This window comes from Morchella importuna, assembly GCF_003444635.1.
Source record: "Morchella importuna strain M04M26 chromosome Unknown Morimp01GS015, whole genome shotgun sequence".
NCBI classification, from domain to species: Eukaryota; Fungi; Ascomycota; class Pezizomycetes; order Pezizales; family Morchellaceae; genus Morchella; species Morchella importuna.
The window spans coordinates 662,495-678,166 of record NW_025763412.1 but is presented as its reverse complement, the minus strand read 5'-3'; the positions used below and the strand labels follow the sequence as shown (position 1 = coordinate 678,166).

The 15,672-nt window shown below is 52.6% G+C and overlaps 5 protein-coding genes across 5 annotated transcripts; 2 read left to right on the top strand and 3 right to left on the bottom strand.

Moving 5' to 3' along the window:
- Positions 1–617: 617 nt before the first annotated feature.
- On the top strand, positions 618–4,301 carry LAJ45_05619 (uncharacterized protein; the record flags this gene model as incomplete). The annotated part of the gene is made up of 7 exons (XM_046115190.1): positions 618–1,039; positions 1,106–1,266; positions 1,334–1,510; positions 1,585–1,609; positions 1,676–1,854; positions 2,239–2,242; positions 2,303–4,301. The coding sequence occupies 7 exons, from the start codon at positions 618–620 to the stop codon at positions 4,299–4,301; spliced, it is 2,967 nt and encodes a 988-aa protein (XP_045971712.1).
- Positions 4,302–5,075: 774 nt separating this feature from the next.
- Positions 5,076–6,321, bottom strand: LAJ45_05618 (uncharacterized protein; the record flags this gene model as incomplete). The annotated part of the gene is made up of 6 exons (XM_046115189.1): positions 5,076–5,249; positions 5,320–5,529; positions 5,595–5,956; positions 6,019–6,055; positions 6,154–6,185; positions 6,240–6,321. 6 exons carry the CDS (start codon positions 6,319–6,321, stop codon positions 5,076–5,078), a joined length of 897 nt encoding a protein of 298 aa, XP_045971711.1.
- Positions 6,322–6,733: 412 nt separating this feature from the next.
- LAJ45_05617 (uncharacterized protein) lies at positions 6,734–7,414 on the bottom strand (the record flags this gene model as incomplete). Its single annotated transcript, XM_046115188.1, has 2 exons — positions 6,734–7,292; positions 7,356–7,414. The coding sequence occupies 2 exons, from the start codon at positions 7,412–7,414 to the stop codon at positions 6,734–6,736; spliced, it is 618 nt and encodes a 205-aa protein (XP_045971710.1).
- Positions 7,415–9,087: 1,673 nt separating this feature from the next.
- Positions 9,088–11,924, bottom strand: LAJ45_05616 (uncharacterized protein; the record flags this gene model as incomplete). The annotated part of the gene is made up of 6 exons (XM_046115187.1): positions 9,088–9,454; positions 9,518–10,782; positions 10,872–11,024; positions 11,109–11,206; positions 11,284–11,698; positions 11,793–11,924. The coding sequence occupies 6 exons, from the start codon at positions 11,922–11,924 to the stop codon at positions 9,088–9,090; spliced, it is 2,430 nt and encodes an 809-aa protein (XP_045971709.1).
- Positions 11,925–12,421: 497 nt separating this feature from the next.
- LAJ45_05615 (uncharacterized protein) lies at positions 12,422–15,146 on the top strand (the record flags this gene model as incomplete). Its single annotated transcript, XM_046115186.1, has 4 exons — positions 12,422–12,444; positions 12,513–12,938; positions 13,148–14,786; positions 14,838–15,146. The coding sequence occupies 4 exons, from the start codon at positions 12,422–12,424 to the stop codon at positions 15,144–15,146; spliced, it is 2,397 nt and encodes a 798-aa protein (XP_045971708.1).
- Positions 15,147–15,672: the final 526 nt, after the last annotated feature.

Here is a 15,672-nt window from a genome sequence, read left to right as displayed (position 1 = left end):
TCGATGTTGATGTTGAAGCTGTATTTACTAAAGCGTGTCCTCTCTGCGCCGCCAAGATATCTATGTGCGCCTTACTTAAAACGTGATGAGGCTCATTCGAAGTTGTATTAACCCTAACCCTTTAATTTGGTATCTCCAGATTGATCTCTAGTTAACTTTTGTTCTTCTTTCATACAAGTACTATAGCTATTCGAGTGAGACATGGTGATCAAACCCCGCCTTTACTCACCTACACGTTTGATAAGGCCAATCAAAATTTCAGAATCTCGGAACTTTAGCTGACTTCAAATCTAGGGATTTTCTACACATACTAATCGTTTGCTACCATGACGCACCGGGAAGAGTTGAGATTTCCTGGATGACATAGTGGTCATGGACATGGAAATTTAGAATCCTGTTACTTACTTTATGGTTATTATTTGCCTTGAAATAAAACCTGTCGTAGATCATGCAAGCCGGCGGCCCATAGCCGCTGACGTGGCGAGATATGCGCCTAGGCTGTACTACTATCCACTACTATACTTATTACCGAACTCAAGGTTTGCGTTTCGTTTTAATTCTTTCGAACACAAACCCAAGGATACCTTTGAACCTATTGCAGAATCCATACTACCCCGATGGCCGAGATTGTTGGGCTTGTTTCCGGCATCGTCGCTTTAATTCAACTGGCGGGCAAATTGACATCGATTAGCTATAGCTATGCCTGCGGGGTAAAGCGAGCATCAAAGGATCTCGGGGATCTTATAGACGAACTCGGCTCTTTGAGTAAAGTCTTACTTTCCTTGCGGAGTCACCTGGAAAGAGTCAAAACAACATCATCAGTTTCAGCGCTGCAGGGGCTGAATGACTCCGATGGGCCGCTAAAGGTATGTGGTCGAGAGCTAGAAGAGCTTATATCACAAGTAGAGCCTCGAAATGGTTGGAAGGGTATGGTGGATAGCATCAAATGGCCTTTGAAAGAGAAAGATACTCTTCAATTAATTTCTAGGATAGAGAGACATAAAAGTCTCATTGTGTTTGCATTGGCGGCAGATCAGATGTAAGCTAATCTCTGCATGGGAAAGGATGCACCACTTTACGAGAGTATTGCTGAATTTATCCCTAGGTCTACGTCGAGGGAAATTGAAAAGCAAGTTCAAAATATCCAGATTGATATTAAAGAGGTCCGGGAAGATATCTTGACCGAATTTGCAGCCCAGGATGCGTGGAGACACAAGTGGGATCTCGTAGCCTCTAAACGCTTACAGTTCGAAGATTGCAATACATGTAAGTAAAATGTACCCGCCACATATGAGATACTGTCGGTGACTAACCAAGTGCGTAAATATAAAAGCCGAGAAACGTGCAAATGTACTCAATTGGGTTTGTTCAGATAATGTCGACACAAAACACAACGATGTCAGCAATAGGATGCAGGAAGGAACCGGCCAATGGCTTATAAGAGAACCAAAATTTCAAGAATGGTATACAGGAGTTTCGCACACAAAGATGTTATGGGGTTATGGCATTCGTATGTATTGACTATAAACAACATGTACTTGAAGAGTATGAAGAGAATATACTGACAAGAACTTTTTACCATAGCCGGGGCTGGGAAGACATTCATAAGGTGACTAAATACGCGCCTCTGATGACCTGATATATTTCACCACTAACTTAGGCGCTATGTTATAAGCGCTGCTGTGTTCAATTATCTTGAGGAACAATCATCGGCACTGAACTACGGAATGGCACATATATACTTCGATTATAAAGAAAGGGAACAGCAAAGACCGGAAAATGTTGTTTCCAGCCTAGTCAAGCAGTTTGCTCGCAGAATACCATACCTTCCAGCGGTCCTTGAAGAGATGCATGGTAAATTCAAGAATCATCTCAAGGGACCCACTTTGGAGGAACTCTACCCGATTCTCATTACAATAACGAGATTATTCTCTCGTTCATACATCATCTTTGACGCCCTCGATGAGTGTGATGAGAAGCAGAGGAAAGGTCTCCTCCCTTTACTGCTTCGTATGGAGAAAGACGGTATCAACCTCTTTTTAACGAGTCGACCACATCCAGAGGACATTCAAGAGTATTTTGCCAATGGAAGCTTGAAAATTGAAATTTCTGCGCACGAAGAGGATATTCGACGATATGTTGAAAATAGAATTGAAGAGAATTCTCGAGCGAAAAGACTTATTAAACAAGGGAAATGTCAAGAGAGAATCGTTACTGACTTGTTGGATTGCGCTAAAGGAATGTGAGTGATAAGGTTTTGACTTAAACACCCTTGTGGTTTTTGCTAACTAGAGGGGTGCAGGTTTTTGCTTGTTCACTTCCATATCGAGTTTCTTTGCCAGCAGACCACCGCAAAAAAGATCCTCTTAGAGCTTGGAAGGATAAAAGACTCTTCCTCTCGAGGTCTAGATCCTACGTATGACCGCGCCATGGAGAACCTCCGCGGACAGGCCAAATGCTGTGAAGAGATGGCCCTGAAGATCCTTCTGTGGCTTGTTAAAGCCAGAAGAACGCTTACGGTTGATGAGATCAGAGTAGCTATATCCATAGAAGATGATAGATATGAGCTTGATGAGCTTGATCTACCGGATATAGCAACCTTATTAGATATCTGCGCTGGCCTTGTAATAATCGACGAAGACACAAACACCATTCGATTGGCCCATTATACCGTCCAAGAATATCTTCTGAAGAAAAGCGTCTTTCAAGAAGATGCAGATTTATATCTCGCCAAAACTTGCGCAACTTATCTGTTATTCGACGCATTCACCACTTGGAGTTCTTGCGAAACCTATCGTGACGCGGTGGAACGGCTCGAAACACACCCGTTCCAGGCCTACGTAGTATCTCACTGCTTTCACCATCTCAAAGCATGCCCCGAAGAGTACACAGTGGATGTTGTTCTTAAATTTCTAAAACACGATTGCGCCCGTCGAGCTTATCTTCAATTGTACGAGATTGTCCGGGATAATATACCCGCTGTTTCACAATACTGGGGTTGGATTGATCTAATTCAAAGTCCATTGCACGTGGCATGTATTTTGGGACATCGATTAGCGGCCTTGTGGTTGATAGATTCAGGTGCTGATATCTCCGCTCTTGATTCTTGGGGTGGAACTGCACTCCATAAAGCGGCTCTCGGAGGGCACGGGGATGTTGTTGACTTATTGCTTGAAAATGGGGTCGACGTATCTTGTCAAGACTATCATGCTAGAACAGCTCTGCATACTGCAGCATCTCAAGGCCATTCTGAAGCTGTTTTGCGGCTGATCAAGGGAGGTGCTAGTGTTTTGACATTGGATCATTGGGGCTGGACGCCGATATATATGGCGGTCTGCAAAGGAAACGTGGAAATGGTCCTGTTGTTGATTACTCACGGAGCCGATCTTAGTGTTCATGACCTTGAAGGACAAACCCTTCTTCACAAGGCGGCATATCGTGGTCATTTGGAAGTAGTTAGGGCGTTAATCGAGAGAGGTGTGCCCATATTGGACCAAGGCAAAGCTAAATGGACCGCACTGCATTACGCAGCGATACAAGGGCACCAGGCAGTGGTCAAGCTTTTGCTCGAGAAAGGGGCCGATCACTCTACCCAAGACGAAGACGGTCAAACAGCATTGCATAAGGCGGTGATTTCCGGTAGCGAAGCAACTGTTCGGCTGTTGCTCGAAAAGGGTGCTAGTCCCTCGGTTCAAGACCAAGACGGAGAAACGGCTCTTCATGGAGTTGCGGAGGATGGGGGTGAAGCAGTTGGCATCTTACGTCTACTCCTTGTAAAGGGAGCTGATGCATCTGTCCAGGATAGAAAGGGCGAAACAGCACTACACAGAGCTGTAAATCATCGAAACCTAATCGCTGCTCGGTTGTTGATTGATGGAGGTGCATCTGTCTCGACGCAGTCTCACATTGGATGGACAGCATTGCACCTGGCAGCGTCCACAGGGTCGATAGATATGATGCAGTTATTATTGAACTGTGGCGCGGACTATTCGAGATGTGATAATGAGGGACAAACAGCGCTACATATAGCCGTGCTTCGATGTCACTGCGATGTTGTCCGTCTACTGCTTAAGACGGGGGCTGCACCCGGAGTTAGAGATGTAAAGGGAGAAACCCCACTACACATTGCAGTGACCCAGGAAAGCAAAGATATCGTCGAGTTACTTCTTAAGGTATCCCCTATCAGGCTCGTAAACAAGAATGGAGAGTCCGTACTGGATAAGGTGAAGGCCAAAGATATTTTCAAGATGGTTGTTGCTGAGGTCGAAAGGCGTGCCATGAAAAGATACACATTTAGGTAGTCTCGTTCCCAGACTGTTTGCGTCTGGATCAAAGTAAACACAGGCTGGGCACGAGACTAACATTTAGGACTCGGGTTTGGATGTAACCAGTTATTGTATAATATTCTTCTTTCGATTAACCGTGGTCAATTATTTAGCTGTATGATTTCTGGGAGAGGATTTAGAGATAATCAATTTTTGTAAATGTCCCCATTCGGTTTAGGAGTCATAATATATCACTCGTTGTCGCCTGACAGTTGAAGAGAGCAGGGATGGCTCGGACTAGTCATTCTCCAGAGTTTAGGCAAGACAGTGACTGCTTTGGCTCGCAATCGTCTTCTAGTAATGAGTTAATGAGTTATTGAAACTGACGGTCATATTTGACACCTGACGAAGCTTGAATCAACGATACTATCTGCTACGTTAGCTGCGGGTTCCAAAGGCAAGTCAGGTTAGAGTAACACGTTCAAGAGCTTGATATGGAGGATTCAAGTTTGTTGGTAGATAAAGTGATGAAGTTTGTTTGTGATGTTATGATGGTTGTGCATGTAGTAAATGTGTTGCTGGGGGTTGGTGGCATTAGGAGGGGGAGGCCGACGATGACAATGACGGCATTTAGCTCTACCACTTGGGTTTAAAGTTTGACTACCATTTCGAGCCGCAAGTCTGTAAAGTTAATTTTGTGCCCCAATAGCTGAAATAAACAAAAATCGCGATTATGTGTATACATGTAATTTCTCGAGATACAAATGTATATATATGAACGCTATATAGTAAATGCGGAAGAGGCCAAACTTAGGTTTCCACGGCATCATTCCCCGAGGCTCTCACCACATGCTCCATCTGCTTGGAGCCCGCCCCCATAACACCATCTCTCCCTTTCACCGCACCATTTTCCAGTCCAGCATCCCTCCGCCTCTTACGGGAAATCAATCTCAGACGTTCAGATTCGTCTCGCGTGAGATTTATCTAAGTTTTGGAGACCGGTTAACGAGCTCATTCATATGCCATCAATATAGAGCTGGGCCCGGGGTCTTACATAGATCTCAATCCCGATAGCATGCACAACTATCGCCATCCACAAGCTGCCCCCAAAGGATAGCCGAAAACAGCTCCCTATATTCTCCTCCTCCTCTAAGTGTGCCGGCACAACCACGCTGCTGCTCAGGTTCCCACATGTCGGATACACATCCGTGATCACCCTCCGAGTCGCAGTAAAAACGTCCGCGAGCTGCTCACACTTCCATACCTGCATACATGATACAACCTTTAGCAACTAATCAACCCAGATCACCGATCCACCTTCTATCTTACATTCTCATATTTGCGGTTCAACCCAATAACCACCGCACCAGCAATCAGAAACGGCCTACTCGTAATAATGCTCGACATGTACCCCATGCACCTCAGCACCCACTCACGGTGCCGATGCAGCCGCAGCACCCTCGCATTATACCAGCTCATCGCCGCCGCACCCAGCGTCATGGCGCTGAGGAATGCGCAGCTTGTCTGCGTCGCAAAGTCACCGCCGAGGGCCTCTCGCCCTAGTATCATGCCGCTGACACAGCTGAGCGGCAGCAGCAGAAGCAGGATTATGGTGCCGCTGAGACGGTGGAGACCGGGGCTTTTCTGCTGCAGGGCGGGGATGAATTGGAATATCGAGAGGAGCCCGCACGCTATGTATGGTTAGTCCAGCGTCTTGGTAGTATACGTATGGACGTGCGGGGGGTGCCCGTACGCACGATGGAGACGATGTGGAGAATCATCCCGAACCGCTGGAGGGGATGTTGTTCATTAGCCAGCGCTCGCCGGTCGTGTATTTGGTCTGGATGTAGGCGTCGAAGTTTGAGTATGCCCGTGCTCGATCTAGAACAAACATGGCCATTATGCTGCCTGTTATCAGCCCTGTTGTGAAGAAGGTTAGTGGTATACGCATTGGGATTTGATGGGTTTATATACATAGGACCATATTATGGTATCTATTGAATCCAAGACGGCGCTGGAGTGTATAGAGTCGTCTATTAGGGGCTTCGGGCGCCATCTTCAATACTAAGGGTGGTATTGATTCTCTCTATGTTACAGAGCGATAGAAGTGGGAGTATCGACTCATTTTATCTACCAGAAAAAGTAATAACAGTCTCTTCTGCAGGGCGATATGTAGGTACAGGCATTAGTACTCTGCCTATCAACGCCTGTCAGAAACGAGCTACCTACATGTACATATTATGGTCTTATTTTTTTAGGCTGAGCTTCTTGGCTGAATTCACCTGCAGCACCTTCAGGAAATACCAACTGACACTTCTCAGCTCCTATTTCTGCAGACTAAGCGTATTTACATACATATGTGTGAGGTGAATGGAAATTTATCTCGGTGCTGAGCTGGGACGAAAATGATAATTACATGAAGGATGGAAAAAGACGAAAAGAAAAGAAAGAAAGAAAGAAAGAAAGCTTTAAGTTTGCTTTGGGATTCCTGAAACATATGACGACAAGAATCTCCCTAGAGAGCCGTCGAAATCATAGGAGTTTTGTAAGAGATAGGACGCAACCGTTAGAAAGTCGACACCTGCAAGCGGGCCACACAATCTTAACTTAGTGATAACCAGCGCTTGGAGACCTTTCAACTCAAGCTTGTCTGCGAGACAATAGATCTTTGCATGCCTCAACGCTGCTAAAGCAATATCCTCACTTTTAGGAGTAGAACCAAATATGCAAGGAAGGGTCTGAAAGGTCGACTCTATAGACTGAGGAGTGCGATATTGGTCTACTATTTTCTTTACCGTCTTGGAAAAGCCCAGCCTGGGCGCATACTCTTCACTGTAGAGATATTCAAGAACCGACGAGAAGATCTCTGGTTCGTCGTCGGGAAGGAGAACCTCGCGGGTGGTGGCCTCTAAAAACTCGCCGTTCAGGGCTCTTTCGAAGAAGACCGACTTGGAAAGAATGCCTTCGTGTGCGTAGAATGTTTCCTTGCTGCCGACCTTGACCTTGACCATGGCGGTCTGGAAGTGTCTGTTTTATCCCAACGAAGTGAGTTTTATGAAGGAATTAGGATTTTGGTATGTGGTGACAAACTTTTGATAGCTGTTGGCATTGGTGAATAGTCCACCGCAACTGAGGGTTGTTGCTGTCATGGCGGCCGGTAGGTTTGTACCCATCTAGTAGCTCCTTATAATAGCAGCGGGCTGCGGACACTTGGATATGATAGAGGACCGGGTAAGACGGACGGAGGAGTTCAGAAACCACGACTGTATGGTTTGTATTGTATGCGATATACGCCTTGGTTATGGAGGGGTGGGTTGTAAGATTTTTCGAGAGATGTTATTGATGTTTGTTGAATGTGGGTTATATCTAGAGCAAGTGGGGTATTGGATGCCTAATAACTATTCGCGTATGTGCAAGGAACCAATCAAATATGGCCTTGGCATCCATTGGTCTCCGCTGCCAAAAAAGTGGTCAGATTTTACCCGAAGAGACGGCTTCCCCGGAGTTCTTCGTTGTAATCACAGAATATCACTCGGTGCAGGAACCGTCTATAATTATCATGCCAACCAATTCTGCGGTTTGAGAATCGCTAACTATAAGTTGTTCCGACCGTAGTTATGTGAGTAGAAGAAGAAGGAGAAGAAGAAGAAGAAGAAGAAGAAGAAGAAGAAGAAGAAGAAGAAGAAGTATCCCGTAACCTGGTGAGTAGCGGACTAATCACCGTGCTGGTATTCGATCGCTTCGGTGGAGCTTAGCTTCCTCGTCTAATCGGCTCAATCACTGAATGGCGGGTCGAAGTTGGTTATGGCAAGTCATTGCGCGCGGTTATTGTTGTGAATTACTTTGTTACCAACGTCTCATTATTCTGTGGTTCGTGATTTAGTTTTAATGTCAGTGCGCAGTGTGGCGCACCCGTAATACTGATGTTATTAAATTAAAGTTGAGATTCAAAACAACGAAAAATGTATAATATAGTTTGTGACTATGTATAAAAAGAAGATAGGGTCATTGGTCTTATTCTTCATTAATTTTGGGCGCCATTGGTCACTGGGAAAGTCTTCTCTTGGGGAGAGAGGGGGGGGGGGGGGGGGCGCGGGGTTCTCGGTGGTCTGCCATGGTTACATATGGAGAAACGTCTCACTCTGAAATCGGAAGTCACGAACACTTTTGCGGGGTGGCTGTACATGTACTTCATTGGCTCTCTTCCGCTTAAATGTTTTTTTTTTTTTTTTTTTTAATGAAACGAACTACGTCGCATCACATTAAAGAAGGATGCATGTACCAGAATACTAGCCCCGAAAAGAAGCCGTATATTCCCCCTCGACGGTCAGGCACAATTGGATCTGCCCAGTTAGCTGGCCGGAGAAGGCAGCTGCGATGGAAGACACTCCCAAAAATCCTAGAGATATCCTCACTATCAGCATCTTTCCGTGTTTTTGATATCACGGGTCCCATATATGGTTAATTAACCCGACAGATACTAAGTGGGCCTGACCGCCGAGGGGATATATTTTGTTTTTTTTGTTTAATTCATTAATTGCGCCGAGGGGATATATAATGGCAGAAGAAATTCTAGATCTGCTGCCATCATTCGCCCTTAGCAACAAGCTCATCTCGCTGGGGGATATAGCTCCTATCAATTGGGTGGGGATTACTACCGGTATCCTGGGCTGATCAGTTTTCGGAGACCTGCTTGGGTCATGGCCCATCACTCGCTACCACATATCACACTCCGGAAAGAGTTATATCAATAAAAGTCCAAAACCAATTGCCCGCAGATCGCTAACTGAACTATATACCTTGAATACATACATGGCCGCACCTACAGCCTCATCTCCACCCCCTCCCCTTCCCCTTCTCTATCCCACCCCTCCTCCCCCTCCACCAACAACCTCGCCCCCTCCCCACCCCCACCACCCAACCTCCCCGCCGCCTCCCCCTCCTCCTCCCCGTTCAAAACCTCAAAAACATCCTTCTTCGTCAGCAGCCCCTGCAGCACCCCATGCCGCGCAAACAAAACATACCTCAACCCCAACTTCTGGAACAGCCCCGCCACCAACAACAGACTCGCCCCGGGCGCCAGCGTGATCGGCGTCGCGTCCATCCAAGCCCTCAAATCCACCACGCCCGCATCCCCGCGCACCCTCGGCGTCATCGGGAACGGCGACCCCGCCACCGCCGCCGGTGAGCTGAAAACACACTCCGTGTCGTCGCCCGCGCCGCCCCCGCGCCGCGCCTGGTCAAGCGCAAACCGCAGCTCCGACCGCGAGATGTACCCGACGAGGACTGCGTCGCGCGTGTCGGTGACGACGGGGAAGCCCTTGTACGGCTGCGTCGCGAGCAGGGCGTCGAGTGCTGCGAGCGTGTTCCCTTGCTCGGTGATGACGATGAGGTCCTCGGTGCGGGTCATGACCTCGCTGACGGCGACGTCGGGCACGGGGTCCTCGCGGTTGTCGAGGAAGGGGTATTGCTTGAAGCGGATCCAGGACTCGTAGATGCCGCGCTTGCCGAACGCGTCGCCGACCCATTTGGACAGCATCACGGCGATCATGATGGGGAGGACGTAGGTTAGTGCGCCCGTGAGCTCGAACATGATGACGACGATGGACACGGTCATGCGTGTGACGCCGCCGAGGGCGGAGGCGGCGCCGATGATGGCGAAGACGCCCGGGGTGACGCATTCGACGTCGGGCGTGCAGGAGCTGAAGATCCAGGAGGTGGGGTGCGTGCGCTGGAAGGCTTGCAGAACCATGCCCATGCTGCGCCCGTAGAGCGCGCCGATGGCCATGCTGGGGAGGATGATGCCCGCGGGGACCTGTAGGCCGAAGGTGGCGGAGGCGAGGAGGATGCCGAGCACGGAGGAGAGCAGCAGCAGGATGATGGGCGGCGCGGTCTTGTCAACGCACAGGCCGAGCGGGTCTTCGGTGGTCTTTGAGCACTCCTGGAACAGGTCTGCGACGAGCGCAGAGGGCGACGGCCGCATGAAGATGATGGGGAAGTTGATGAGCGCCGTGATGAGCGCGACGATGGTCACCTCGGTGATGGGGTACTTGCGGATGATGGTGGTCTTGCGGTACTGCGCGATGCGCATGTTGAGGCGGATGAAGAAGGCGCCGTAGAGCCCGCCGATCACGCCCAGCACTGCGAACGGGATGATCTCAAAGTCGTGCCAGCCGCGCGTGTACTTGACCTGGTACAGCACGAGCTTGCCCGTGCGGAACGGGTTCATGAACTGCAGCGTGACGGCCGCCACCATGGCCGACACGAACGACTGCCACATGGCCTTGTCGGGGAAGTAGTAGGAGAGCTGCTCGAGCGAGAAGAGGACCCCGCCGATGGGCGAGCCGAACGCGACTGAGATGCCAGCAGCGGAGGCGGCAGAGAGGACCTCGCGCTTACGTGCCTCGTTCTTAGACAGCGAGGGGAACGGCTTCATGAGGATGTTGGCGCAGCAGCAGGCTACGTGCACGAGGGGGCCCTCCTTCCCTAGCCAGAGGCCGGAGGCGACGGCGAGGCACTGGTGGCAGATCAGATGTTAGAATGCGGGACGAGTGAGAGTGAGAGCTGGTGGGTGAGTGAGAATGTGCGATGCAGATAGGTACTAACCAGGCCGAGTGACTTTATGATGAGTGTCTGGGCGCCCATGAAGCGGCGGATCACGAAGCCGCCCAGCACGGTCTTGATCTCGGGGATGCCGGAGTGCTTTGCGTAGATGGCGTAGGTGCCGACGAGCACGCTGGCTGTGGCGGCGAAGAGGATCTGTGTGTGGCCGGAGTGGAGTAGCTGTGTTAGCATACATGTATGTAGTACTGCAAGTATATAGCTGGGGAGAGGTGCACATACGGAAAAGACAATATAGAAGAAATACTCCACCACATACCCGCTCCTCGCCGCGCCCACCGCCGCCCTCCACGGAACCCACTCCCTACACGTCTCCCCCGCTGCACACACACACACCACACCGATCAGCACCCTTCACCCCCCCCCCCCCCCCTCACCCCCTCAAGGAAAAACCTACCCTCAAGCCCCAAACAGCAAAACCTCCTACTGAGATAAAACGCGCCGCCGCAATACCCATGCTTCAAATCCCCCAACCAATTAGTCGCAATATCGATCCCCGCGGCAATCAAGCCGGCCGCAACACCCGTGCACAGCAGCACAACCCACACCTGGCTCGCGTCGAGGAGGCGGCCGAGGCCCGAGAGCGACCGCGTGCGCAGGCGCTCTTTGGCGTACTCGAAGATCCAGTCGATGGCCGTGAGGTCGTCGTAGACGCGCCGGCCGGGGGTGTCGACGTCGTCGGCGAAGTGGGCGGCGGTGGGGGAGGGGGAGGGGAGGGGGAGAGAGGGAAGGAGGAGGCGGGGTGCGTGGGTGTGTGCGTGGGTGGGAAGAGGGTGTAGCGGGTTTGGGGGACGCGGCGCTTGAATGAGAGGCTGGTGGAGGGTGTTAGCACTGGTGCTGCGGGGGAGGAAGGAGCTGTGGGAGGGGGGATTACCCGTTGCTAGAGTCTAGATAGCTTGCGCGTACAGGGTCGTTGGTGTCGGTGTCGGTGTCGGGCGCGGTGCTGGGGTCGGGGTTGGGGTTGGGGTCGGGCGGCGTGGAGGTGCGCGAGGAGGTTGTGGAGGAGGCGAAGCTGAGGAGCGGTGGGGCGGGGGCCATTGTGGCTGTGTGGTGGGGAGGGGAGGAGGGGAGGAGGGGAGGAGGGGAGGGGAGGAGGGGAGGATGGTCTGTGGGACTGAGTGTGGATTGGATTGGTTGGTTGCTATGGAGAGTTGGGACCGGGGTTGAGCTGGGCTTCTATCTACGGAGTGTAGATAGAGGTGGGTGTTTATAGCTAAGAGACTGCCCCCGACTCGGCTGAAATCCCCCCCACCACAACCACCACAGCAGAGTAACTATTCACGACTAACGACTAACGGCCATCTACCAATTAACAGCACCCACCCATCTTCTATCCATCCATCCATCCATCCATCCATCTACAGACTCCCCATACAGCATCCAACCTACACCTCTCGCCGGCCATCAATCTCCCATCCCAGTGATCAACACCAGCATGCCCCCGCCCCCCCACTAAGCTCCACACATACACCCCAACTCACCTCACCTCGCCCCCCCCCCCCCCCCCCCCCCCAATCACATCCATCAAAGTCAAAATGTCGCTCCTGCAACACCAAGAGTACCCCCTCCCCCCTCCTTCCTCCCCCGCGCCAGCCCACACAGCTAACCCCCCCCACCCCACCACAGCTTCGTGCTCTACCGCATCCGCAACCGCTACCTGCACACCATGAAAGACGGCGTCGGCGAGCGCCTCATCAGCATCAACCCCACCGCGCTCACCATCCCCGCCTTCAAGAACGCCGGCTGGGGCTCGCCCACCGAGATCCGCCGCACGTACTCACCGCCCATACCGGTCGGTGCCGAGACGGAGTATTTTGCGCTAAGGGAGGTGGGGGTTGCTGTTGCGAACGGGGCGGCGGGGGGGAATGGGGCCGGGGGAGGGGGAGGAGGGGCGAATGGTAGCCCGCCGCTGTTTGAGGTGCTGATGAGCGGGAGTGCGGGGGGGAGGGAGAGGAGGCGTGCGAGGGAGAGAGAGAGGGAGGCGCATACGCATCGGGAGGTGGATGATAGTAGTGTTAGTGAGGAGAGCGAGGAGGAGGAGGGGGGTACGGCGTATGTATTTGTGTTTGTGGCGGATATCATTGTCTTTTCATCCCCACCTCCATCCGGAGGTGGGTGGTTAGAGCCTTTGCGCAGATGGGGGGCAGCTCTGCTTCCGGGGTTCTCTCAGATACTGCGGATCTAGAGCTGCCCTCTTCTGCGCAAAGCCTCTCTCTATCTATCTACAAGCATACTACAGCGCAGACTAACACCCCCTCCAGCCCCAGCACACGCATCCAATTCGACTTTCCCAAAAAAGAAATCGCCCCGCGCCCGCGCTCCGGCAGCTCCCCCATCCGCTCCGGCCCCCAAGTCCTCGTCACCTCCCCCTCCAAATCCCGCACCCGCCGCCTGCGCGGCGGCTCCCACGGCGACGTCGACTTCGTCAAGAGCACGCTGCACACCTCCAACATCGACCGCCTCCCCGACGCCGACGAAGAGATCCTCAGCAGCGGCATCATCTCCGCCGAGAAGCTCCACGCCCGCATCACAGACCGTCTCCGCTCCTCGCCCAACTCGTCGCTCCCGCGCGACGGCGGCTTCGAGAGCCCCGAAGATAGTGATGATACGGCTAGCATTAGTTCCGACTTCCCCGAGACGGCCGACTCGAACCCGGCCGTGCTGGGCGGCATGGGGATGGGCATGGGCGGGTCCTCGTCGCTGAGCACTGCGATGCGGCGGCTGCCGCCGCAGCACCAGCAGCACCAGCACGACGCGGCAGTCCTGCACGCCCTCCCCCCGCCCATCCGCCCCGTGTCGCAGCTGCAGCCCGTGTCGGCGCTCACGCAGCTGCTCGCAGCCAAGAGCCGCGAGGCCGAGAACCCGCTCGAGAGCTACAGGCTGTTTAGCGGCAAGGGAGAGCTCACGCCGATTACGCTGCACCTGTACATCCCGTACTCGCGCAGCAAGGCGCCCATCGACGTGATCCTGAACCGGCTGCCGAAGCAGCGGGATGGGCAGAACGGCCGTGGAGAGACGACGGTCGCAGAGGCGATCGGGTTCACGCTGTACAAGTATATTGAGGACAAGCGCGAGCCGGCGCTGACGGAGGAGCTGTGCGATATTAATATGTGGACGTTTAGGATGGTGGATGATGGTGAGCCGGATGAGGACTTTCCGCCACTGGAGAGGACGCAGCCTGTGACGGCGTATATTGTGAAGAAGACGGGGCGCGGCGGGCGCGGCGCGCGCGATATGAAGATGGAGGGTGAGTTTGCGATGGTGCAGGCCACGCCAGAGCAGTATGTCGAAAACTGCCGGGCGACGCCTACAGAGCGGCGGAAACCCTCCACCACCGCCGCCTCCATCACCGCGCCCACCGCTGTAGCCACCACCGCCCCGCCCGGCGGCGCTGTCCCCACTACAACCCCCGCGACCCCCAGCACCCCAACAAACACGACCATCGGCCTCGCCGCAACCACCGACCACGCCACGCCCGCGACAAAAACAGGCCCCAGCAAGATCATCCGCATCCACATCAGCACCATCGACGAGTTCGCACAGTCCGTCTCCGTCTGCGTCACCAGCGACACCTTCATCGCCGAGGTCCTCGACCAGGTGTGCCGCAAAAAGCACCTCGACAAGTCGAAATACATCCTGCGCCTCACGGGGCACCCGAACGTCATCTGGCCGCTCGAGCGCACTGTTGCGGCGCTGGGGGACCGCGCGGAGCTAGACCTCGTGAAGAAGAAGATGTTGCCTGCGGGGGCGGTGCCGGCGGTGGCGGCAGTGCTGCCGCTGCAGACGCAGACACAGCTCCCCGCACCGGTCCAGGAGGAGGAGGAGAGCGGTAGGAGGATGCGGTATCTGCAGCCTTCGGCGGCGTGGGCGCCGGATATGCTTGGCAGTCGTGATTACCTGGTCTGTCTTCCCCCCCCCCCCCCAACAAAGCCAAAACTAACAGTAGGGCAGAAATACACCGTCTGGCGCAAAGCCGGCATGTCGTTCATGTCGCGGCACGAGCGCATCCTGGCCATCGACGGCGAGTACGTGCACATCATGCCGTCGCTCGCGCAGGACAGCAGCAAGACGACGAGCATCCACATCAGCACCATTGTCGGGTGCAAGACGTATCGCAAGCAGCCGAGCCTGTTTAAGATTGTGGTGCTGCGGCCGCAGCGGGAGATGAAGCGGTATGATTTCGAGGCGGTGAGTGCGGAGCAGGCGGTGGAGTTGGTGGCGGCGCTGAGGGAGGGGATGGGGCGGTTTGGGTTGCAGTAGGGGGTGTGAGGAGTGGGGGTGGTGGTGGTGGTGTAGTAGCAGCTCTGGACTTGTGTCCAGCCAGCGTGGTGGGCTGCCGTTCTCATGTAGCTACATAGATCATACACGCTGTCTGAATTGACGGGTATTCACATATTTACATGTGGCTGTAGTCAAGTAACGATCTCTCAATCTCATGGGTGAAAACGTAGGGCTGTAGTTTGCTTAAACATTTTGCATAGTCTACATGTATCATGTGTTCCGTACATATGCAGAGATACATACATATCATATGATCGTTACATACAAGTATGTGGTCGAAGCTAAGGTCCAACTGTATGTTTCAATGGCTGGCCTGTGGATCATGAGTTGTCACTCGGTCGTTGGAGACGTCTACATGCTGTAATTTTTTTTGGTATAGTTCATTGATTACTATACTATAAAAGAGTATGGTCTAAAAAAGGTTTCGCCAAACCGGCCTAATCCTACATCCGGGCCTGACACCAGGGAGACCGATTGGCCAAATAATGAGCAAGAAGCTGAAATA